The 26,536-nt window shown below is 43.3% G+C and overlaps 2 protein-coding genes and 1 pseudogene across 3 annotated transcripts in view; 1 reads left to right on the plus strand and 2 right to left on the minus strand.

Annotated features, from left to right (window-relative positions):
- TECPR2 (tectonin beta-propeller repeat containing 2) overlaps window positions 1-12,829 on the minus strand; it is a 68,304-nt gene extending 55,475 nt beyond the window's left edge. For both annotated transcript variants that reach the window (XM_075282483.1, XM_075282482.1), the window contains exon 1: window positions 12,661-12,829. The gene's annotated coding sequence lies outside the window, so the exon portion shown is untranslated. The remainder of the gene's footprint in view (window positions 1-12,660) is intronic.
- A 21-nt stretch (window positions 12,830-12,850) lies between these two features.
- Window positions 12,851-24,743, plus strand: CINP (cyclin dependent kinase 2 interacting protein). Its single transcript, XM_075282554.1, has 5 exons — window positions 12,851-12,933; window positions 17,521-17,683; window positions 18,962-19,076; window positions 19,173-19,302; window positions 23,754-24,743. The coding sequence occupies exons 1-5, from the start codon at window positions 12,873-12,875 to the stop codon at window positions 23,954-23,956; spliced, it is 672 nt and encodes a 223-aa protein (XP_075138655.1). The 5' UTR covers window positions 12,851-12,872; the 3' UTR covers window positions 23,957-24,743.
- Window positions 16,459-16,604, minus strand: LOC142214723 (U2 spliceosomal RNA; annotated as a pseudogene).
- Window positions 24,744-26,536: the final 1,793 nt, after the last annotated feature.

Raw genomic sequence — 26,536 nt, forward strand, 5'->3', positions numbered from 1 at the left:
AGCCTCTAACCAGCCCAGTTTGGACCAATTAATGGTGGAGGGAGCCTCTAAACAGCCAAGTTTTGGGAAATTCATGGTGGAGGGAGCCTCTAACCAGCCCAGTTTGGACCAATTCATGGTGGAGGGAGCCTCTAAACAGCCCAGTTTGGGCAAATTCATGGTGGAGGGAGCCTCTAAACAGCCCAGTTTGGGCAAATTCATGGTGGAGGGAGCCTCTAACCAGCCCAGTTTGGACCAATTAATGGTGGAGGGAGCCTCTAAACAGCCAAGTTTTGGGAAATTCATGGTGGAGGGAGCCTCTAACCAGCCCAGTTTGGACCAATTAATGGTGGAGGGAGCCTCTAACCAGCCCAGTTTGGACCAATTAATGGTGGAGGGAGCCTCTAACCAGCCCAGTTTGGACCAATTAATGGTGGAGGGAGCCTCTAAACAGCCAAGTTTTGGGAAATTCATGGTGGAGGGAGCCTCTAACCAGCCCAGTTTGGACCAATTCATGGTGGAGGGAGCCTCTAAACAGCCCAGTTTGGGCAAATTCATGGTGGAGGGAGCCTCTAAAAAACCCAGTTTGGACCAATTCATGGTGGAGGGAGCCTCTAATTAGCCCAGTTTGGACCAATTAATTGTGGAGGGAGCCTCTAACCAGCCCAGTTTGGACCAATTAATGGTGGAGGGAGCCTCTAAAAAACCCAGTTTGGACCAATTCATGGTGGAGGGAGCCTCTAATTAGCCCAGTTTGGACCAATTAATTGTGGAGGGAGCCTCTAACCAGCCCAGTTTGGACCAATTAATGGTGGAGGGAGCCTCTAACCACCCCAGTTTGGACCAATTCATGGTGGAGGGAGCCTCTAACCACCCCAGTTTGGACCAATTCATGGTGGAGGGAGCCTCTAAACAGCCCAGTTTGGGCAAATTCATGGTGGAGGGAGCCTCTAACCAGCAGAGTTGGGGGAAATCAGGGTGGAGGGAGCCTAGTATTAGCAGAATTGTGCAACGCTTATGGTGGATGAGTATGAGGATGCGGAGGAATTGGAGAGGTTGAGTACAGACATGGAGTTTCATGTTGGGGTGCTTTACACAGGTGGGCACAAAAATGACGGCTCTACCCAGTGGTGGTTCATTTTTATCAAAGTGAGCCGGTCGGCACTCTCAGCTGACAGACGGGTGCGCTTGTCAGTGATGATGCCACCGGCTGCACTGAACACCCTCTCAGATAGGACGCTGGCGGCAGGACAGGACAGCACCTCCAAGGCATATAGGGCAAGTTCAAGCCACAGGTCCAACTTCGACACCCAATACGTGTAGGGCGCAGAGGGGTCGGAGAGGACAGGGCTGTGGTCGGAAAGGTATTCCCGCAACATGCGCCTATACTTCTCACGCCTGGTGACACTAGGACCCTCCGTGGCGGCACTTTGGCGAGGGGGTGCCATCAAGGTGTCCCAGACCTTAGACAGTGTGCCCCTCGTTTGTGTGGACCGGTGAGAACTTGGTTGCCTACTGGAGGAACTGCCCTCCCTGCCGCCAACGTCACATGCTGGAAACATCTCCATCATATTCTGCACCAATTGCCTGTGGCAAGCATTGATGCGATTGGCCCTCCCCTCTACCGGAATAAAAGACGAGATGTTGTTTTTATACCGGGGGTCAAGGATAGCAAAGATCCAGTACTGGTTGTCCTCCATGATTTTGACAATACGCTTGTCGGTTGTAAAGCACCCCAACATGAACTCAGCCATGTCTGCCACAGTGTTAGTTGGCATGACTCCTCTGGCCCCACCGGAAAGTTCAATCTCCATTTCCTCCTCATCCTCCATGTCTACCCATCCGCGCTGCAACAATGGGACGATTCGAAGTTGCCCGGAAGCCTCCTGTATCACCATCACATCATCGGACAACTCTTCTTCCTCCTCCTCCTCCTCCTCCTCCTCCATTAAACGCAGTGAAGCGGACAGATGTGTGGACCTACTCTCCAGCTGTGACGGATCGGATGCTATCCCTAACTCCTCTGTGTGATCTGAGTTATCCCTGATGTCAATCAGGGATTCTCTCAGAACACACAAGAGCGGGATTGTAAGGCTCACCATCGCATCCTCAGAGCTCACCCTCCTTGTGGACTCCTCAAAGACCCGTAGGATGTCACAAAGGTCTCTCATCCATGGCCACTCATGGATGTGAAACTGAGGCAGCTGACTTTGTGGCACCCTAGGGTTTTGTAGCTGGTATTCCATCAAAGGTCTCTGCTGCTCAACCACTCTATTCAACATCTGAAACGTTGAGTTCCAGCGTGTGGGGACGTCGCACAAAAGCCGGTGTTGTGGCACATGCAGGCGTTGCTGGAGAGATTTTAAGCTAGCAGCGGCTACTGTCGACTTGCGAAAGTGGGCGCACATGCGCCGCACTTTCACCAGTAGCTCTGGAACATTGGGGTAGCTCTTTAGGAAACGTTGCACCACTAGGTTGAAGACGTGGGCCAGGCATGGAACATGTTGGAGTCCGGCAAGCTCCAGAGCTGCTACCAGGTTCCGGCCGTTATCACAAACGACCATGCCTGGGCCCAGGTGCAGCGGCTCAAACCATATTGCCGTCTCATCGAGGAGGGCATCCCTCACCTCGGAGGCAGTGTGCTGTCTGTCCCCCAAGCTGATCAGCTTCAGCACAGCCTGCTGACGTCTACCAACGCCAGTGCTGCAACGTTTCCAACTCGTAGCTGGGGTCAATCTAACAGCGGAGGAGGAGGCGGTGGCGGAGGAGGAGGCGGTGGCGGAGGAGGAGGCGGTAGAAGAGGAGGAGGAGGGGGGTGTTCTTCTCGTGTCCCTGCCAGGAATGTTAGGCGGGGAGACGAGGTACACCGGGCCAGTTTGGGAAGCAGTCCCAGCCTCAACTACATTCACCCAGTGTGCCGTCAGTGAAATGTAGCGTCCCTGTCCGCATGCACTTGTCCACGCGTCGGTGGTCAAGTGGACCTTTGTGCAAAGCGCGGAACTAAGGGCCCGCCTGATGTTGAGTGACACGTGCTGGTGCAAGGCGGGGACGGCACACCGGGAGAAGTAGTGACGGCTAGGGACGGCATAGCGAGGTGCCGCAGTTGCCATCAGGTCCAGGAAGGCGGGAGTTTCAACAAGCCGGAACGCCAACATCTCCTGGGCCAGCAGTTTAGCGATGTTGGCGTTCAAGGCTTGCGCGTGTGGGTGGTTAGCAGTGTATTTCTGCCGCCGCTCCAATGTCTGAGAGATGGTGGGTTGTTGTAAAGAAACGCCTGATGGTGCCTTTGATGGTGCAGGAGAAGGAGATAAGACAGGACCAGGGGAGGATGAGGTAGAAGTCAACAAAGTGGCGGAGGCAGATGAAGTGGTGTCCTGGCTCGTCCTCTGGAGTGCATCGCCAGCACAGTCAGCAGTGGCAGTGGCAGAGGCAGAGGCAGAGGCAGTGGCAGTGGCGTGAACGGCAGTCGGCCTTTGTCCTGCCGTTGCTGCCTGCCACTGATTCCAGTGCTTGGATTCCAAATGACGGCGCATTGAAGTGGTGGACAGGTTGCTCTTCTCAGAGCCCCTAATCAATTTCGAGAGGCAAATTGTGCAGACAACACTATATCTGTCCTCGGCGCATTCCTTGAAAAAACTCCACACCTTCGAGAAACGTGCCCTCGAGGTGGGAGTTTTTCGGGGCTGGGTACGAACTGGAACATCTTGGGAGATTCCGGGTGTGGCCTGGCTTCGCCTAAGCTGCTGACCTCTGCCTCTGCCTCTAGCTACCCTTTTTGGTGCTGCACCTGCCTCAACATCCACACTACTTTCCCCGCTTGACATCCCCCCTGTCCAGGTCGGGTCAGTGTCCTCATCATCCACCACTTCCTCTTCCAACTCCTGTCTCATCTCCTCCTCCCGCACAATGCGCCGGTCAACTGGATGCCCTGACGGCAACTGCGTCACATCATCGTCGATGAGGGTGGGTTGCTGGTCATCCACCACCAAATCGAACGGAGATGGAGGAGACTCTAGTGTTTGAGCATCTGGATACAGATGCTCCTCTGTTAGGTTCGTGGAATCGTGACGTGGAGAGGCAGGTTGAGGGACAATGAAAGGAGCGGAGAACAGCTCTGGGGAGCAGGGACAGTTTGGGTTATTGTTCTGTAAAGCTTCGGAATTTTGGGAGGAAGGAAGACAAGACTGTTGGGTAATAGGAGGAGAGGAGGCAGAGTCTGACTGGCTGCTGGACAATGTGCTGTAAGCGTTCTCTGACAGCCATTGCAAGACCTGTTCCTGGTTCTCGGGCCTACTAAGGTTTGTACCCTGCAGTTTAGTTAATGTGGCAAGCAACCCTGGCACTGTGGAGTGGCGCAATGCTTGCTGCCCCACAGGAGTAGGCACGGGACGCCCTGTGGCTTCACTGCTACCTTGCTCCCCAGAACCATTCCCCCGACCTCGCCCACGGCCTCGTCCACGTCCCTTTCCGGGAGCCTTGCGCATTTTGAATTCCTAGTTAGAAATTGGCACTGTATACCAGTAGTAAAAATTGTGGGTGCACGTAACCCCAATATATTCTTTGAATTCCCAGTCAGAAACTGGCACTATATGGCAGTAGCAAGAAATGAGGGTATTTGTATTCCCAATATACTCTTTGAATTCCCAGTCAGACAATGGCACTGTATACCAGTAGTAAAAATTGTGGGTGCACGTAACCCCAATATATTCTTTGAATTACCAGTCAGAAACTGGCACTATATGGCAGTAGCAAGAAATGAGGGTATTTATAACCCCAATATATTCTTTGAATTCCCAGTCAGACAATGGCACTGTATACCAGTAGTAAAAATTGTGGGTGCACGTAACCCCAATATATTCTTTGAATTCCCAGTCAGAAACTGGCACTATATGGCAGTAGCAAGAAATGAGGGTATTTGTATTCCCAATATACTCTTTGAATTCCCAGTCAGACAATGGCACTGTATACCAGTAGTAAAAATTGTGGGTGCACGTAACCCCAATATATTCTTTGAATTCCCAGTCAGACACTGGCACTATATGGCAGTAGCAAGAAATGAGGGTATTTGTATTCCCAATATATTCTTTGAATTCCCAGTCAGACAATGGCACTGTATACCAGTAGTAAAAATTGTGGGTGCACGTAACCCCAATATATTCTTTGAATTACCAGTCAGAAACTGGCACTATATGGCAGTAGCAAGAAATGAGGGTATTTATAACCCCAATATATTCTTTGAATTCCCAGTCAGACAATGGCACTGTATACCAGTAGTAAAAATTGTGGGTGCACGTAACCCCAATATATTCTTTGAATTCCCAGTCAGAAACTGGCACTATATGGCAGTAGCAAGAAATGAGGGTATTTATAACCCCAATATATTCTTTGAATTCCCAGTCAGACAATGGCACTGTATACCAGTAGTAAAAATTGTGGGTGCACGTAACCCCAATATATTCTTTGAATTCCCAGTCAGAAACTGGCACTATATGGCAGTAGCAAGAAATGAGGGTATTTGTATTCCCAATATACTCTTTGAATTCCCAGTCAGACAATGGCACTGTATACCAGTAGTAAAAATTGTGGGTGCACGTAACCCCAATATATTCTTTGAATTCCCAGTCAGAAACTGGCACTATATGGCAGTAGCAAGAAATGAGGGTATTTGTATTCCCAATATACTCTTTGAATTCCCAGTCAGACAATGGCACTGTATACCAGTAGTAAAAATTGTGGGTGCACGTAACCCCAATATATTCTTTGAATTCCCAGTCAGAAACTGGCACTATATGGCAGTAGCAAGAAATGAGGGTATTTGTATTCCCAATATACTCTTTGAATTCCCAGTCAGACAATGGCACTGTATACCAGTAGTAAAAATTGTGGGTGCACGTAACCCCAATATATTCTTTGAATTCCCAGTCAGACACTGGCACTATATGGCAGTAGCAAGAAATGAGGGTATTTGTATTCCCAATATACTCTTTGAATTCCCAGTCAGACAATGGCACTGTATACCAGTAGTAAAAATTGTGGGTGCACGTAACCCCAATATATTCTTTGAATTACCAGTCAGAAACTGGCACTATATGGCAGTAGCAAGAAATGAGGGTATTTATAACCCCAATATATTCTTTGAATTCCCAGTCAGACAATGGCACTGTATACCAGTAGTAAAAATTGTGGGTGCACGTAACCCCAATATATTCTTTGAATTCCCAGTCAGAAACTGGCACTATATGGCAGTAGCAAGAAATGAGGGTATTTGTATTCCCAATATACTCTTTGAATTCCCAGTCAGACAATGGCACTGTATACCAGTAGTAAAAATTGTGGGTGCACGTAACCCCAATATATTCTTTGAATTCCCAGTCAGACACTGGCACTATATGGCAGTAGCAAGAAATGAGGGTATTTGTATTCCCAATATATTCTTTGAATTCCCAGTCAGACAATGGCACTGTATACCAGTAGTAAAAATTGTGGGTGCACGTAACCCCAATATATTCTTTGAATTACCAGTCAGAAACTGGCACTATATGGCAGTAGCAAGAAATGAGGGTATTTATAACCCCAATATATTCTTTGAATTCCCAGTCAGACAATGGCACTGTATACCAGTAGTAAAAATTGTGGGTGCACGTAACCCCAATATATTCTTTGAATTCCCAGTCAGAAACTGGCACTATATGGCAGTAGCAAGAAATGAGGGTATTTATAACCCCAATATATTCTTTGAATTCCCAGTCAGACAATGGCACTGTATACCAGTAGTAAAAATTGTGGGTGCACGTAACCCCAATATATTCTTTGAATTCCCAGTCAGAAACTGGCACTATATGGCAGTAGCAAGAAATGAGGGTATTTGTATTCCCAATATACTCTTTGAATTCCCAGTCAGACAATGGCACTGTATACCAGTAGTAAAAATTGTGGGTGCACGTAACCCCAATATATTCTTTGAATTCCCAGTCAGAAACTGGCACTATATGGCAGTAGCAAGAAATGAGGGTATTTGTATTCCCAATATACTCTTTGAATTCCCAGTCAGACAATGGCACTGTATACCAGTAGTAAAAATTGTGGGTGCACGTAACCCCAATATATTCTTTGAATTCCCAGTCAGACACTGGCACTATATGGCAGTAGCAAGAAATGAGGGTATTTGTATTCCCAATATACTCTTTGAATTCCCAGTCAGACAATGGCACTGTATACCAGTAGTAAAAATTGTGGGTGCACGTAACCCCAATATATTCTTTGAATTACCAGTCAGAAACTGGCACTATATGGCAGTAGCAAGAAATGAGGGTATTTATAACCCCAATATATTCTTTGAATTCCCAGTCAGACAATGGCACTGTATACCAGTAGTAAAAATTGTGGGTGCACGTAACCCCAATATATTCTTTGAATTCCCAGTCAGAAACTGGCACTATATGGCAGTAGCAAGAAATGAGGGTATTTGTATTCCCAATATACTCTTTGAATTCCCAGTCAGACAATGGCACTGTATACCAGTAGTAAAAATTGTGGGTGCACGTAACCCCAATATATTCTTTGAATTCCCAGTCAGACACTGGCACTATATGGCAGTAGCAAGAAATGAGGGTATTTGTATTCCCAATATATTCTTTGAATTCCCAGTCAGACAATGGCACTGTATACCAGTAGTAAAAATTGTGGGTGCACGTAACCCCAATATATTCTTTGAATTACCAGTCAGAAACTGGCACTATATGGCAGTAGCAAGAAATGAGGGTATTTGTATTCCCAATATATTCTTTGAATTCCCAGTCAGACAATGGCACTGTATACCAGTAGTAAAAATTGTGGGTGCACGTAACCCCAATATATTCTTTGAATTACCAGTCAGAAACTGGCACTATATGGCAGTAGCAAGAAATGAGGGTATTTATAACCCCAATATATTCTTTGAATTCCCAGTCAGACAATGGCACTGTATACCAGTAGTAAAAATTGTGGGTGCACGTAACCCCAATATATTCTTTGAATTCCCAGTCAGAAACTGGCACTATATGGCAGTAGCAAGAAATGAGGGTATTTATAACCCCAATATATTCTTTGAATTCCCAGTCAGACAATGGCACTGTATACCAGTAGTAAAAATTGTGGGTGCACGTAACCCCAATATATTCTTTGAATTCCCAGTCAGAAACTGGCACTATATGGCAGTAGCAAGAAATGAGGGTATTTGTATTCCCAATATACTCTTTGAATTCCCAGTCAGACAATGGCACTGTATACCAGTAGTAAAAATTGTGGGTGCACGTAACCCCAATATATTCTTTGAATTCCCAGTCAGAAACTGGCACTATATGGCAGTAGCAAGAAATGAGGGTATTTGTATTCCCAATATACTCTTTGAATTCCCAGTCAGACAATGGCACTGTATACCAGTAGTAAAAATTGTGGGTGCACGTAACCCCAATATATTCTTTGAATTCCCAGTCAGACACTGGCACTATATGGCAGTAGCAAGAAATGAGGGTATTTGTATTCCCAATATACTCTTTGAATTCCCAGTCAGACAATGGCACTGTATACCAGTAGTAAAAATTGTGGGTGCACGTAACCCCAATATATTCTTTGAATTACCAGTCAGAAACTGGCACTATATGGCAGTAGCAAGAAATGAGGGTATTTATAACCCCAATATATTCTTTGAATTCCCAGTCAGACAATGGCACTGTATACCAGTAGTAAAAATTGTGGGTGCACGTAACCCCAATATATTCTTTGAATTCCCAGTCAGAAACTGGCACTATATGGCAGTAGCAAGAAATGAGGGTATTTGTATTCCCAATATACTCTTTGAATTCCCAGTCAGACAATGGCACTGTATACCAGTAGTAAAAATTGTGGGTGCACGTAACCCCAATATATTCTTTGAATTCCCAGTCAGACACTGGCACTATATGGCAGTAGCAAGAAATGAGGGTATTTGTATTCCCAATATATTCTTTGAATTCCCAGTCAGACAATGGCACTGTATACCAGTAGTAAAAATTGTGGGTGCACGTAACCCCAATATATTCTTTGAATTACCAGTCAGAAACTGGCACTATATGGCAGTAGCAAGAAATGAGGGTATTTGTATTCCCAATATATTCTTTGAATTCCCAGTCAGACAATGGCACTGTATACCAGTAGTAAAAATTGTGGGTGTATATAGCCCCAATTCTATTGCTAGGGGACTTGCAGGGTATTTCTGGGGTGAAGGTGGGGGGGCACACCGTTGGAACGGGTATCGGGGTATATATCGGGTATACGGGAATACACTGACAGTGTATTCCATTCAGGATCCTGGGAAAGCTGGGTTGCGGCGATTGAGCCCGTCAGTGCCACGTTACACTGACAAGCTTCTCCCTGGAATTTAGCTCTTACAAGAGCTGTTGGTTGTCTTCTCCTTCCTATCCTAGCCTGTCCCTGCCTACCCAGAATCTAAGCCCTAGCTAGCTGGACGGAAACCTCCGTCCTCGGTGAATTGCAAGCTCAGAATGACGCGAAGCTGGGCGTCGCTGTTCTTTTAAATTAGAGGTCACATGTTTTCGGCAGCCAATGGGTTTTGCCTACTTTTTTCAACGTCACCGGTGTCGTAGTTCCTGTCCCACCTACCCAGCGCTGTTATTGGAGCAAAAAAGGCGCCAGGGAAGGTGGGAGGGGAATCGAGTAATGGCGCACTTTACCACGCGGTGTTCGATTCGATTCGAACATGCCGAACAGCCTAATATCCGATCGAACATGAGTTCGATAGAACACTGTTCGCTCATCTCTAATCCTCCCTAATTCAAGATCTTTTAGATAATTCTTGTAAATTTAGGAAAAGACAGCATCAAAGTTAAACCTATTAAAGCAGTGACTAAATACTGATTCCAACATAATGGATGATTGTGCTAGGAACTAGTCATGGGAAAAGAAAAAGCCCAGTCATGGATTGTATAGGAAGCCATTCATTTCATCAGAAAAGTGTACTCTAAATACAGCCCCAGGACAATGGACAGAAACGGTCAGTTGGCCTCTGTGATTTCGGACAACTGTCACACAGTGTCTATTCTCCTGCACATAACACATCTGTGACCACTGCATGGGGGGGGGGGGAACACAGGGACTCATAACATGACTATGTGTAAAGGTAGGCTTTTAGGCAACATAGCAAACGGTTTGTTTCTATGTTACACATTTCTGTTGTAACTTCATAGCTGTGTCACTGACCCTAGGGCTGCAGTGTAAAGTATGGGGAGCGAGGACAGAGGAATAAAAAGTGTACCAAGAAAATTGTAGCCTTTCTATACAGGTTTGTATCAGAGTAACTTACAAAGCAAAGGTTATTTACATGAAGTAAACTGAAGAGAAAAAAAAAAAAAAAAAAAGAGGAAAATGCCTGTAATAGAGTCATGTGACAAATCATTTCCAGACAATTTCTGCAATAGCATTACTTCCTCCAGTTCCTTTTCCAGCACAGCTGAGCCTTCTTCATAAGAGTCAATAAATAAGGAATCCAAGATCCCTAGTCAATGTCTCCTAATATCCAGATGTATGTGACCCAGCAGCCACCTTTAGTCACTCAGGGTACCAGTTTATGTAGCACTTTCAGTATATTACATATTACTTACTGTCATCTTTAAATCTGTCTCTTGCTCAGAATCCATTACACTAATGAAAACCTCAGTGCCTGCACTATATGAGAAAGTACAGACTGTACATTATCTGCAGATCCTGCACTGTTGGTTGCAGTCCTGGTAAATCTCTTGGTCAATCTGATGTAAAGACATATTGGGGGAATTTATTATGCTATACATGACAGTTTTCAGGGTGATCATTTGATGAATCTAAGGACCTTGCCACCCCCCATTCTACGCCTCCCTTGTTGCTCTCTGTGAAAATGGGTGGGGATACCTTTATAATGTGCCAGAAATCTGGTACAAGTTATATAGGAAGTCTATGCTAATTCCTGACTGGCATAGATTTCCATTCTAGCGCAAAAGTGTGCACCTGTTTATTCAGTGGACGGACTCGCTTGATAATTCTGGAACACCTCATACCAGTCACGTCCATTGTTAAGGCCCCACATTTTTGGAAAAGCTGTTTTTTTTTTAATTTTTTTTTTTTGTTATTGTATATTTCGGAATTTTTTCGGGCAAAGCCAGGAGTGGATTGAGGAGAATGGAGAGGTATAAGAGCTTTCTAGATATTTCCCAAATTAAAGTACAACTTGTCACGCAAAGAATAAGCCTTCACATAGCTTTATCAACAGAATTTTTATTTTTTTTTTTTTTAACGCTACAAATTTTAAGGGTATGTTCACAGGGAGTTTTTTTGGAGCGTATTTTGACACGGAATCCACCTCAAAAAATTACTCCTATTGACTTCAATGGGAGCCACTCACTTCTTTTTTCCACTAGCTAGTAGCAGAAAAAAGAAGCAAGCTGCCCCATCTTGCTGTGGATTCCGTGGCTGACTCAGCCACGGCGCGAGGCTCCCTCCCGATGAGACCCATTCTTCGGTCCTAATCCGGAGCGGAATGCCACAACTGGATGCTGGCGCAAGTGCGGAAGTGTTCACACGTGGAATGCAAATACCGTCGTGTGAGCATACCCCAACTGTTTATCAGGGTTTACAGCAGCTAGACTTTAAGTGATCAGTTTGTGATCACAGAGACATCCTTTTGAGGAAAATGTCAAATTGGCACAACTAACTAAAATGTTTTGTTTTTTTTTCATAAATCTGTAATGCATTTGAAGATAAACTTTGCAACATGCTTTGTTAAAGAAAAGGGCCTGTTTCATCACTTATTTGCTCCCTTCTGCCACTGATCAAATCTGTACAATAGAAGTCTATGGAGTGGGAAGGAGAGAAAAAGGAGAGACAGTTCACTTCCACAACACAGTAGGTTATAAGAAATTATACCATAGAGCTGTAGGAGCTGTGACATGCTTACAAATCATACCTTCCTTATCTCATTTTCATTAGTTGCGGAGCATGCAGTACAACACTGTGATCTTATGTCACATCCAAAGTCACCCAACTTTAGTCTGCCCACTAACAATCCTAAATGCCAAAAAAATCCAACCATCATTATGAGTGGGTGAAAACTAGTTTTAGACTTATTCTAAGATTTTCTAGCATAATGTCAGCTCTGGAACACAACATGAGCAGCTACACTCGTATATACTTGTATGTGATATACACAGCTATTGTAGTGAGGTTATAATGTAGAATCACAATCCAGACATCTCAGTACAATGACCTGGCATCTATAGCAGACACCACATTACATGTCCATAGTAGAACATGGCTGCTGTATATATGAAGCATACCATAGTGGTCAACAAGTGGCCATCACGTGGGGGCAATGGACATTTCTAAACATAGAAGGAGGAGTGTAGTAGACATGGCATTGGTGATGTGACAGCCTGCACAAGCCCATTGCTACAACCTAGAAACCCCCGGGGAAAAATCACAAAAAACAATATACATAGAGCGATGAGGAAAGAGCCCAAACCATATACACACACATATAGTTCCATAGCTAGGCAGCCATAATAATCACATATACCGCCCCATGGTCTCTACATACGGTATATACACACATCTATTTCCATAAATAGACAGCCATAACAACCTCAGCAGCACCATGTCTATGTGCGGCTTCCTCACCTGCTCCAGATGGCAGCTCTCACAGTCTCCTCAGTGTGGACCATACCCCGGACTCCTCCGCCACCTGTCTCCCTCACAGCTCCACCACCCCCTGACGCAGCTAAAATACAACCCCCAAACAGACAACCAAAACACCGAATCCGGCCGACCAATGAGAAGCCTCCCCCGTGACGTCACGCCGCTTCCGCTTCTAAAGCAGAAGCAGGATGTGAATGAGTCTGTGGAGGGTCACGTGTTCTGCCAGTGACTCCTTCAGTGCCGGCAGGATGGAGAGTGAGTGAATTGTTATCCTTCATCTGTGGACAATCTTTGGAAGGGCATGCTGGTTGCTGTAGTCCCTCTGACCTCGCATGAGAATCCATGGTCGTTTCTATGCATTATAATGGGAGAGAGTTACGTGAAGAAGTGGCGCAGTTGCGTATAGCGATCACTGTGGGCGCTGTTTCATGAGATTTGGAATCTGGTTGCTATGGGCAACTGCTCCACTTTTCCATTGCGCTGATTTTGGGCATCGGGGTTGATCTGCGTATATTTGCCAGAAATTGCGCTAACCCCCGGTGCACACTTGTCAATGGCTTTATACATGAGTCCCCCTGCGAACTTCCGGTTGGCACATGCGCAATGGAAGGGCGGCAAGAAGACTTCCTGTTCCTTAGTGAATTAACGAGGGCTGGGTATGTACTTCAGGGTATGGTCCTCGGGTTACGACGAGCCTGCTGCAGAACCTCATTTTCTGAATGCTATACAGTGTATAGCATTCGGCAAATGAAGGCTGATTGTGTAGCAGGCTCGTCCTTGCTACAAGCAGGTAAGTATGCTGTTACCAGTTGACTTTTTCTCATTGAAATGAATAGACCAGCGTTGATTGGCCAGTTGCCAGTGATTTGGCCAATCAACGCTGGTTCTGCCAGAGGCTCGTCTGAGGAGGCGGAGTCTAACATTGGACTATTCATTCCAATGAGAAAAACTCTTGCCTGCCTGTAGCAAGGACGTGCCTGCTGCAGAATCAGTGTTCATTTGCCGAATGCTATACATATATATAGCATTCGGCAAATGAATATATATACTGTATAGCATTTAGCAAATGAGGTTCTGCAGCAGGCTCGTCGTAACCACGAAACAGTATGCCTATACCCCTGCTAGACATGGCAAACTCTCAAAACCGGAAAGAGATCTTCGACCGGAAATAGGAAGGGCGGGACTTAATCCTTTGTTATTGTTGTCAAAGGGGGACTCATGTATACCCATATGGTGGCACAGTGTCAATGCCATGCTTTATGACGTATACAAATGGAAGTTTTAATGACACGTTTTTTCATTTTATTTTTGATACCACTGTGATACAGGTTTCCCCAGAGAAGATTCCAACATCAATCTATGTTATGATAAAGCACTGTTCACACCTTGTGAACACTTTCAACATATGTAGACCCCAATTCAGCAAACAAAGGCCAGATGCATGTCTCTTTGGCTGCTATGTGTTGGGTGTATGCATGTATTATATACATTATGTATAGGCAAACGCAGCAGTTCATGTTTTTAATACCACAATTTTTTAATTTTTTTTTTAACCAATGACATTTTGGTCAGTGGGCCATATCTGCCTAATGTATACCGTCAAGATATTGTCCTGATGATATTACTACTGCCAATTGTACTAATTGATTTCTAGAAAGTAGTTTAGAAGTGAAGATAAGAAACATTGTTATTATGGCTGGGCAAGTGCACAATAACCTAAACAAAGAGTCAGCTCTATTATAGAGGACCTTTCATGTCCTCGGGCACATGCGGTTTTATATACCACTAAAATGCCAATAGTGCACTGAATTCACTTTCTTCGACTTTCCTGTTATGTGCCCCCGGGCTAGAGCCCCCCACCATTCCTAAGCAATCAATGCTGTTAGTTTTGATGCCCGATATGCTATTTGGGCTCTATACTGTCAGAAGGGCTGTGTCAGGCAGGAGCAGACAAGGGATATGATTCTGAGCTCTGACGCTAGGTTCACACCAGCGTTCTTCTTTCCGTTCTGTGCTTTCCATCTTCTGCATGCCAGAAGACGGAAAGCACAGACCGGGTCTGGCTGTGAGCGGCGGTGAGCGTTTTATGCTCTCCGCCGCGAAACCGGATTTTTTTATCCGGACACAGAGTACTGCATGTCCGACTCTGTGTCCGGATTATAAAACCCGGTTTCGCGGCGGAGAGCCTAATACGCTCACCGCCGCACATCTCTCTCACCCATTCAAATGAATGGGTGAGAGAGACTCCTGCAGGTTTCCGTCTCCTGCCTCTGTTTTAGGCAGGAAACGGAAACCTGCAGAACGGAGTTCACAACGCTGATGTGAACGAGCCCTGACACTGGCTGCCTCTGATTAGAGCTCTGACTCACACATCCCTGCCTGACACTGCCCTTCTGACATTACAGAGCTTAAGGGAGTTGTCCAGGCAAAAATGGACAACTCTTTTTACGTTTAACTCAGCTGGGGGCAGTTAAAAATTTTGTAAAAAAAAAATGCATACTCGCCTGTCCCCATTGCTCTGGTGTCCTCTCGTGCCTCCCGGTTCATCTGTTCCAGCAGCTCTCTGACCGCTGAAGCCAATCAGTGGCCTCAGAAGACCTCAGGAAGAGGACTCATGATGTCACAGGTAGCGATATTCAGGCCCTTTGTGGCACAACTCCAGAAGAGACCCACCGGAGCAGATGAATCGGGAGGCGTGGAAGGACACTGGAGCAATGGGGACAGGTGAGTATGCATTTGTTTAAAAAAATTTTCACTGCCCCCAGCTGAGTTAAATCTTAAAAGGGTTTCCATTTTTGGTTGGACAACCCCTTTAAATAGCACATCAGGCATTAAAACTAAATGCACTTTTTACTCAGGAACGGTGGGGGCTAGAGAGAATTCCAACTACGCTGGAATCAATGGAGCAGTGTTAAAATCTAGAATTTTTTAATTTTTTTTAAGGCCTCCAAACTGTGCCATCTTCACACCAAGTGCATGAAAAAAGTGGGAGTGCCACTAAAAAAAAAAACGTGCCCAGGATGCTTGTCTGCATAGGTACCCTATCCTAAAAGGGAAGAGAGTTCCCGACTAACTCACCGCCACTGGGCCAAAAGGCTCCAAGTGGCGTAGAGTAACTAGAGGACTAACTGCTGAGGCGGAAAGTCCAGAACATTCTTTTCCCCTTGGGCTGCCACCACCTAGGGTACTCAGAACTGACCAATCGTCCAGTTTCTCCCTGGGCTGCCACCACCTGGGATACTCCTGGACTCAGATCCAGCGCCCACTACAGCCAAGGTGGATCACAAAAGACAGGAGGGAAGCCCATTACAGACCTCACCTCCAACAGACCGTCGGGAGCGTCGAGTACAGCATCCCTTCGTCGCACACAAAAAGAGTGACAGAGTGAACAAAAACAGTGAAAAAAAGACTAACAAGTGATAGAGTGCCATTCAAGGCCCGGTCTACCACCGGTTCTATAAAACATTTCCCCGCCAGGAAAACCAGGCAAAAGGGAGTGATGTTCAAAAGGTGGAAATAGTGCCACGCAATGTGCCAAAGTCAGTGAGGTTCTCACCCCCAGTGACTTAAGGCACTCCGGGGGCCACTCAAACCCCCAGGGCACGACACTAGAAGCCTTCGAGCGCTTCCTTGACCCTCAGCCAAGATCCCCAGGAGGCTGCCAATCGCCTGGTGGTCACGTTGCCATCATCCATAGTCTTCACCGGACCCCTGCAATGGCGGACGCCAAACACCACTGGCGGAACCGGCTACTAGCTACTTCTCCCAGCAACGTGTCCTAAGTGGTTCTCCATTCCTACCTCCACAGTGTTCGGTCTACTTCTGCCAGTGGGCCCGGACCTAACCCGGCGGCAGTTTCACCTACTTACTGCTTCTGATAAGAACAGATACTACACTTGATCTTAGCCAAAAGGCCGAGAAGAATAGAATTAGAGGTGGTGAAGGAAGCCAGATTTATATTTGATGAGAAACAATGAAAAAATCCTTTAGGTTGGCACTCCAATGTTTGGTCATGTATGAGTTGCAGTGAAATTCTGGAAATATTGAATCATGATCTTAATACTTCCTGTGGAAAACACAGTCACAAGCTACCTTCCATCAACTGCATAATCTAACATGCAATGTGTGTCACACAGTGAAATGTCACATGGTGCAAGATTGGTTGTATATGGTTATTAGAGTAGATTTAGTTTCTTTTTTGATAGATTTGCCATTTAAAGGGATTCTATCATTTAAAAAAACTGGTTTTAAACTAAAAGCACGTAGGAATAGCCTTTAGAAAGGCTAGTCATCTCTTAACTTTATTTTTCAGGTCCACGCTGCAGTTTTTGAATTTTTCCTCTTTATGCTAACTGTGCTCAAAAAGCACAGGGGACGTTCCCCCTGTGCTCTGAGCACAGCGTTGTCATCCATTCCAGCGCCGCCTCGGTCTTCTGCTCCTGATGCATCTCCTCCACGAGACCACAGCAAAATGGCTGATGGAACAACTGACTGAGCATGTTCTGTTGCCATTTTGTGTTGGTCTTGTGTAAGAAGAGGAGACGTGTCAGGAGCAGAGGAGAGAGGCGGTGCTGGAACCTATTACGATCCTGTGCTTTGAACATGGGGAACATCCCCTGTGCTTTCTGAAGCCAAATTTGCATAACGAAGAAAGAAGGTGCGGACCTGGAAAATAAAGGTAGGAGAAGAATAGCTTTTCCAACGTTCTTTTAGTTAAAAATCGATTTTATTTTTATGATACAATCCCTTTAAGAACATTGCATACATGCTTGCATATATAAGAAAGTGAACGTACATTAACAAATGTGTTTGAATTCACTTTTTCTTTTTTTTTATGTTCAGCTAAAACCACTGTTACCCCTAAAAAGTCAGCATTGACGGGCAGTGCGAGGAAGATCAAAGACAATGCTGCAGATTGGCACAATCTGATTCTAAAATGGGAGAACTGCAATGACACAGCATTCAGTGCTGCAAGCAAGATAGTCAATCTTAAAATAAGTTCCCTGTAAGTGTTTGCTTTAAGAGTTATCCTATAAATGTATTTTATTAAACGTGCTGTATATAAGAAGACATATCCTATAGCAGCAGCATCTAAACTCAGGAGAGTTGTTTACGCTGCAGACCAGGATGGTGATTGGGTAAGCACGACCTGTATGATAGTATGTAGGGGGGTCTATTCAGGAAGAAGTTTTAAAAGGAATCTACCATCACAAATAAAATGCTTTGAAACCTCTTACATCCTGTTGTGTTGGGGCACATGAATATAACTTTTTGTGTCAAGGTGCATTCTTTCTGGCACAAAAATCAACTTTAATCTGGATGCAAATAATCCTTTCTGTGTACCTGGAGTGTAGCCACATTTGCCATAGCGCACAGTTTCACGTGTCATCGCTGCCCAGTACTGACCCTTAACATAAAAATCAAAAGTTGATCTTATGCACAGAAAAACCTATGGTAAATTCCCTTTAATATAGCCATTAAGACACATAATAGTGCAAAATCCTGTACTATAATCGCTTTCCTGATCATGAGGTTGTTCTGGATCAGAAAAACAGAGATGCATTTTCCCAGAACAGAGCCACTCCTGTCCTCAGGTTTAGGATGGTATGGCATCTTGGGTCTTTTTAATAGGAGCTGCATTTATCATAATGTCTACAGATACTTTTTCCACACTCCAAGCAAGTTCTCCTTAACACCTGTCCCTGTGCCCTGACATTACGGTTGTTTTGATTGAAATTTTCAGTCTTTCGCATGCATTCTATGCTTCTTGTAATGAAATATAATGTGCATACACCATAGCCATCATCAGTACTGAGATTTCAGTTAGGACAACGGTGATGTTGGAAATGCTGGTCAATTAGGACAAAAGGGGGGGTTTGGGGAAGGGCTTGCAAGTGAGACCCAAAGCACATAATGGGAATAGGACTATTTTCATGGCTCCCTCAGCCTAATTTGAATTATCAATATGCTGCAACATATGGTTCTTTGCTGAAACAATCTCCTCTATAGGATTATATGGGACACCCTATCTAGAGTTATATAGGAGGTGCCAACATTGAGGTCATAATTCAGAAGCTATAATGCAGCCACATTACAACAGTGTAAGGAAAATCGCCATCTAGTGGTGGCAGTAAACAGATGAAATATTTGTTAAGTATCATAAGGAAACCTTCCAAATCATTTCTGCTACTGGTTTATGGAGTGAGTCCCTATAACATATAATGACATATGTGAATAGGATTAATGGTGGTAATTTTCCTTTAGAACTGTCTTTCGTCCCTAGATCATATGAGAAGATGTTATTAGATGACGTGGTGTCTGCTCATGAGAATACAGCCAAGGATAAAGAAGAAATGGAAAGATTATGCGCAGAGTTACTGGACCTGTTTGGGAAAATGGTTGGTCACTTGCCAGAATGTCTTTAGGATGCCTTTTTTCCATTCTGTTTTTTTATATTGTGATATATTTATAACTATTATTTTTATCCTGTTAAGCAACAAATCCAGCTGAAAATGGAGAAGCTGACCTCTACATTTAAAGGCGTGTGTGATCTTGAAGCCTATCAGTGCAGTGGTGATAACCCCAAACCAATACACTTCCATACATGGCCTACAACATTATTTTGTGAGTATTTTTTCTTTCAAGGGCTTGTGGCATTGCAGCTTCAATTATGTTTATAATAAGTTTGGTCCCCAGTTGTTGCTGGAGGAGCTTTCAATTGAAGGAGTATTTTGGGATTATATGTTTAATCTTTTCCCTACCATTGACTATATGGTGAAATGTCAGCAGCCAAGGATGCATGTACTATGTCGTTGCTACTACAGCAAATATCTGATGATCTAAAATGGCTATCAATAAGACCCAGGATTAATTTTAAAGATGGGATTTTGTACCTCTCCTTTACAACTATGAACCTCATGAACTTGTGTACTCATCTTGAATATTTAGCAGTTAAAAACACTGTTGGGAAGTGAGATCTGCAGGTCGTATAAATCTGCAGATCTCTATTCCTGACAGTGTTCATGTTGAGACCCCTTGACCTGGAGCTACTGAAAGGAACTGTAAACAACCCCAGAGGGAGGGGTATCATGGATTTTTGTCCTTGTTATCATCTCTTCATACTTTTGCTCTAGATAGAGGGGTATTAGTTTTATGTAATAACCACTCTGAACCTAATCAGACCATTTGATCCCACAAAAGAAAAAGAAAAACCCTCAAATAATTATACACCAGATCATATAAAATTTATATATATCTTTATTATACCAAATACAATCATAAAGTTAAATAGCAGCTGGGCAGATGGTTAAGCCAAAGTTGAAGACACAGTAACAAACAGGGAAATTAGGACCTTATTTAGATTACAATTAGCGCATAGAGCTTTAAGTGTCCAGGGAATACATATAAATAACCATAAACATTAATTTTAATCCGGAACACAAGACTCTACACAACATTAAATCACATTATATTCCATTGCAAAAAGTGATAAGACCAATGGTATTAACAAAGCTTGAATAACAAGAAATGATCAGAACGATCAGATCACATTATAACCTGGATAGCTTCCAGAGGTAAGAAACCCATATAGTAGTTTAACATAAATCATACATTCATGGATTTGATCCCACAACCCAGAACTTTACCAGCGTCCAGATTGCAACACCAAAAGAGTTCCCTCACTATATTTATATTTATTAAGGGGGGGACACAGTAAAATCACAGATTGATACATTAACACCCCCCCCCCCCCCCGCATCCCAAAATTGTTAAATGATAAAACATTGAAAAATAAAAACATAACAACTATTAGGTATTACTGCGTCCATAAGGACCCAAGCAATGGAACTGTAATTTTATTTTACCTGCAGGCTGATCAGAGTGTGAAGAAAAAAAAAAATAAAATAGTATAAAAAATACCAGAATTGGTGGAGCCACATGGTGGCTCAGTGGTTAGCACTGCAGTCTTGCAGCGCTGGGTCCTGGTTTTCAAATCCCGCCAAGGGCAAAAAACCATCTGCAAGGAGTTTGTATGTTCTTCCCGTGTTTGCATGGATTTCCATCCCATACTCCAAAGACATACAGATAGGAAAAAATGTACATTGTGAGCCCTATGTGAGGCTCACAATCTACATTAAATGAAATAAAAAATAAAAAAATTGCTGTTTTTTTGTCTGTCAGCAACTAAAAAGCGATCAAAAAGTGCCATGATTTCCAACATGGCAGTCATAAAAACATCAGGTCTTTCCGCAAAACAATAAGCCCTCTCACAATTCTATTAACAAAAAAATAATTGAACAAAGTAAGTTCTGAGTCCTGGAAAGTGGCAATGGGAAAACTCAATGAATAAATTTAGTAGGTTATTTAATACACACGGTGAATGGTGCACAATTTATATCATAAAAAAAAAGCAATGACAAAATTGCTGTTTTTTTTTTTTCTATTCCTTCCTAGAAAGAATTAATAAAAGTTATGGGTGCAACACGGTGGTTAGTCCTTGGTTAGAATCCTGCCATGAACAACATCTGCGAGGAGTTTGTACCCGTGTTTGGGTGGATTTCCTTCTATACCCCAAAGACATACTGATAGAGGAAAAATGTACATTGTGAACCCTATATGGGGCTCACAATCTACATTAAAAAAAAAAAAAAGTTAATCAATGAGGTATATCTGCCCCAAAATAATTCCATTAAACACTACCACCTGTCCCACAAAAAAAAAATCCCATTACCTCATACAGTTACATTAATGGATGCAAAAATCGGCTTGGTCAAATAAGCCTAAAACAGGCTGGTCTGGGTTTATTTGCATGCAAAAATTGGTTGGCACATTTCTGCAGTCTTTCTTTAGTACCTGTAAATTTTACAGTGTTTTTAGGGAAAATTAGATTTTGCTTGCAGAAAGGGTTTGCTTAAGCCCATTCTTTAATTGTAAATTTGAAGGTTCATGCAATTTTTTCTTGTCATCTTAGTTTGCTGCAAATTTGTATGATGGTGGTTGTATGTATTTAAATATTAAAGGGACTTTCCCATCTTGCTGTTTCAGAAGTTTGCCTGCTGCCTCTTCTTCTCACTTCCTGTATCCCCCCCCCAACTTGCTGAACGACACTATGTGGTATCACAATACTTATGCAGGTCCGATACTCTACAAGCACATGCTTGTAGATTATGGACTCAGTGTTATCTGTGTGTTTAAATAGAGAGATAATTAGCTGAACTGATTGTCTTGCTGGCAGAGCAGTGAGTGACATCACTTGTCTAATTTCAAAGGTCAGTGGTTATAGCAATGATGTGTAAACAATGAGAGGAATAAGTTTAAATAGCAGGCAAACAAAGCAGCATTTCTAAACCAATATATTTAGTAAAAGTCTTCAATTTACATAAGCTACCAGTATAGAAAGGATCCTTGAGATGGGACAACCCCTTTAAGCTGTATTTCTGTAAGTGGTATGCTGTGCATGTAGATAGTAGCAGTTTGCTATGTACAGTATACATTTTAATGCACTAGTGCATGAAATGCTGCTTTCACAAACAGTGATTCATGATACAATGAGTCCAGTGTTTGGAAGTATTTAAAATACAAGTAATTAAAATAATATTTAAAATACTTGTCAGATATTTGTATTTTGTAATTAAAATACTTTTTTTATTCAGTATTTTGTACTTGTAATTAAATGGTTAATAGTTTGGTTTTTATTTTACAATCCCCAAGTGTCATGAGAATTGACGAGAATCTTGCCCACGCTGCGTGTATATATATATATATATATATATATATATATATATAATGTATATGTTACATACATAGTTGATGTGGTTGGATAAAGACATTAGTCCATCAAGTCCAACCTATAACCCTACAATCCCTACAGTGTTGATCAATCTATATATATATCTATATATATATATATGCGCTTATATTATGCTTTTTAACGTAATATATAGCGCATATATATTACATTTTTCAAGTATTTTAGTATTTTTAAAATACTTTTGAAGTAGTATATAGTATTTCTATTTAAAATATTTCGGGATGAAAGTATTTAGTATTTAAAATACTTTCCCAAAGTATTTTCCCAAACACTGTATGAGTCACTTTCCCACTCCCCAAATGGTGTACAATCCCGGAAATACAGCAGGTACGTGTGCCATATTTCATAACTGTCTGAATCTGGCCTAAATCTGTATGCAGTGATCTCCTCTAATTATGGCTGTGTGAAAGGTAATAAGACATGCTTTTACAGGCTTGGCAGATGTCAGATCTTCAAACATTGTGCTAGTGCTATAGCAGGCGAATCTCTGCTTTGTAAACTGCCAATGTCCTTAATCCCAAATGACAGGTTCCCTTTAAAGCAGTATAAATCTAGTACCTGGCCTAGGTCTTTGTAAGGCCCCATTCATGGACATCTGCCTCAGAGTCCTCTTCATTTTCCACTGCTCCACTCCCTGCAGCAGACTGGTGAAGCAGAGCATCAGCGTTCTGCCGCTGGTTAGGTCCAGATGAATGGGTCTAATCCAGGGGTGCCCAATACGTCGATCGCGATCTACTGGTAGATTGCAAAGGACGTATGGGTCGATCGCGGGATGCAGGGATCCCCGGTGTCTGCTTGTTCACAGTGCAGGCTGAGAGTCATCTCAGGACACTGGCAGGCGGGGCTGCCGCAGCCCCAGCCTGCCAGTGTCCAGAGATAACTCTCAGCCTGCGCTGTGAAGAAGCAGACAGCGGGGATCCCTGGGCAGCCACAGAACTCCGCTGTCACGATCCGCCTGACCACGCCCACTTACACGGCCATGCCCACAGACACGCCCGGTCCCGCCCCGGCCCTGGTAGATCTTCTGCCTCTGTCAGCTAAAAAGTAGCTCACACGCTGAAAAAGTGTGAGCACCCCTGGTCTAATCCATGCAAAATCTCAATCTACATGAGCTTATTGAAAATAATGGGAGATGGAATCTGCCTCAAAATCAGGCGCAGACTTCACTCATGAACGGGCTCTCTCTTTACCAGGTGTTGTGTAACCTTCATATTATTGATTTGAAGCCTTCTAAGTGAATTTATACAAATTTGTTATTTTGCAGATGAAACCTCTTTAAAGATGTCTGAAATGTATGAAAAAGAGATTTTCCTGAAGAAGACTGTTGTTGGAGAACTAGCGCATACCTCAGACCAGGACTTGTTAATGGCCTATTTATCCTGTTGGTTATATCAGCCCTACATTGACTCCAGTATTAAAGTCTTATTGGAGAGCATGCTACTGGAGACTGGACACCGGCCCCTTTAAGAGGATGTGCTTCTAGACTGTGCACCTTCTTTCTTTTTTTTTTTTTTAAAAAAAGACTATGTTTACATTTGGTTGTAATTAGGGTTGGGCGATTATGATCTAAATAAAAATAATGATTAATCGGGTATTTCACCTCTATTATGATTAATGGAGATTTTGGCCACACCACATTTAAACCACTCGTCTTTACAGTATGAGTAAGTGTTGGGTGAACCCCATAAGATTTGTTCTGACTGAACTGAACCTGCTATTATTATACTCTGGGGTCTCTTCAGACCCCAGAGTCTAATAAGTGGAGAGCCAGGACAAGTGATCAAACAAACAAAAACCTGTTACTTGCTTCTCCAGAGAAACTCGCTGCTGTTTTTGACACTTCTAGCTGATGACAAAGGCCGCTGATTGGGCCTCAGTGTCACATGGCATCGTAACTTAGATGCAAATGTCACAACGTCACGTGACATCAGCCAGAAGCACCGAAGACAGTAGGGAGTCACTCTGGAGTGAAACCCCACATTGTGAATGTGGAGGATATCCGCTTGTGTAACCTCCATTTTGGATTCCAGGGCTATGTGGGGCCATGCCTGCAGCCATTTTACATTCCTCTTTGTTTGGAGAGCTCACCCCCCACCACCAACATTAATGAGATGCAACTCCTTTCCTGTTTCTTATCCAGTAGCCATGTGCCAGAACTATTTTACAACTTTGCCACCATTCATGTTATACTAATTATACTAGTCCAACCTGTTCTTTGTCTATACAATGTATTTAAACTACCTCGTTCCCTCCATTAAAGCAAAACCTACTATATACATAATAGCTGTGTGTATGTGTTTCTCTACGCTGCTTATACATCAACTTTATTAATTTGGACTTCAGTACGGTGATACTTAGAGCGGATTGTGCTCACATTAAATTGCAACGTTTTTTTTACAGTACCAGCAAAGTGGATAGGATTGTGGATCCCATCTACACATTGTGGTGAAAAAACTGCAGCAGAAACACTGGTGTTTTCTGTATAATAGAGGCAGAAAGTCTGCAGAGGAAAACTCTGCAAAAATACGCAATGCATTTCTGCTGCGGTTTTTTTCATAGATTTTTTTTTTTTTTTTTTTGCTTTGCTACATGGGACCTTTACCTTTCACTGTTCTTATGTTTCCACACCTCCCCTGGCCCTCTGCTTATTATTGTCTGGGGTCAGAAGAGAACCTACTGGATAATAATAGCAGTTTACTTTTAGTCTGCTCGAAACTGCAAATATTGTAATAACAAACGTGACCAAAATCAATAGTGGTTTTTTTTTATTCTGTTGTAGAATAAATGCGGCAAAATATTTATATAAACAAATATATGCCCTTTCAATTGATCAGCAAATTGCAACCCTAGCATCATAGATTTATTTAGCTGATGCATTAATCTCCTTCCTAAGTCTCCACTCTTTGGTAAAATGAATTCACTATTGTAACTGCAATGTTAACCCCTGAATGACACAGGGGCCAAACTCTTTTGTTACGGACATTCTGCAAACAGAACTTGCTAGCACTTTGTTAAACTCCTGCTGGAGATCAGGTAGTATCCAATAGTGTTACACTGGACGAATAACAAAGACTTCATTAATGAAAAGCTTTTATTATGCAATTAATGTGCAGCAAATGGCATTACATTTTTTTTCTTACTATCACAAGCTGGTACCAGTACAGTATATTTCTTTTATGTATGGGCAATGTATGCTTTTTAAATTCCCACTGAAAGCTGCAGAAAATGCGGATTAACTCTGCAAGTACAACAAATTTTTTAACTCTGCAGCAATGGGAACAGATAGATGCTGGATTACACAATTTTAGTAGGTAAGATATTACTTTTGTACCAACTAAATCACTTTCTACATGCCCTTGTAGAGTTAATAAAGGATGGCTGTGGCATCTTTTAGGCAGGGCAAATGCTTATTAAAATATAAGTTTTAGGGAGCCTTCACACTGAGTAAACACTCCGCTCATTCTGAACGTAAACTCAATGGGAGGCTTTTTTACCTATTGCTTTCAATGTGATGTGTGTATCACATTGAAAGCAATAGGTAAAAAAGCCTCCCATTGATTTCAATGGGAGCGTGCGTATGCCGACACCCATAGAAATCAACGGGATCTGTTTTAACGCTGCTCACTGTGAACGAGTTTATGTTCAGAATGACGCTAGGTTCACACCTGCGTTCATCTGTCCGTTCTGAGCTTTCCGTCTTCTGCATGCCAGAATTTGGAAAGCTCAGACCGGGTGCGGCGGTGAGCGTTTTAGGCTCTCCGCCGCAAAACCGGATTTTTTAATCTGGACACAGAGTACTGCATATCCGACTCTGTGTCCAGATTATAAAACCCGGTTTCGCGGCGGAGAGCCTAAAATGCTCACCACCGCTCACGGCCGGACAGCTTTCTCACCCATTCAAATGAATAGGTGAGAAAGCCTCCTGCATGTTTCCGTCTCCTGCTCTGTTTTAGGCAGGAAACGGAAACCTGAACTACGGAGTGCACAATGCAGATGTGAACGAGCCCTGAGCGGAGCGTAAACTCCGTGTGAAGGCTACCCTACTCA

This window comes from Leptodactylus fuscus, chromosome 7 (genome assembly GCF_031893055.1).
Source record: "Leptodactylus fuscus isolate aLepFus1 chromosome 7, aLepFus1.hap2, whole genome shotgun sequence".
Taxonomy (NCBI): Eukaryota; Metazoa; Chordata; class Amphibia; order Anura; family Leptodactylidae; genus Leptodactylus; species Leptodactylus fuscus.

Coding starts and splice junctions, on each gene's coding strand:
- CINP (XM_075282554.1), top strand. CDS start 12,873: ATGAGTCTGTGGAGGGTCACGTGTTCTGCCAGTGACTCCTTCAGTGCC. Junction 17,684..18,961: donor AATCTTAAAATAAGTTCCCT/GTAAGTGTTTGC, acceptor TTTCGTCCCTAG/ATCATATGAGAAGATGTTAT. Junction 19,303..23,753: donor ATGGCCTACAACATTATTTT/GTGAGTATTTTT, acceptor GTTATTTTGCAG/ATGAAACCTCTTTAAAGATG.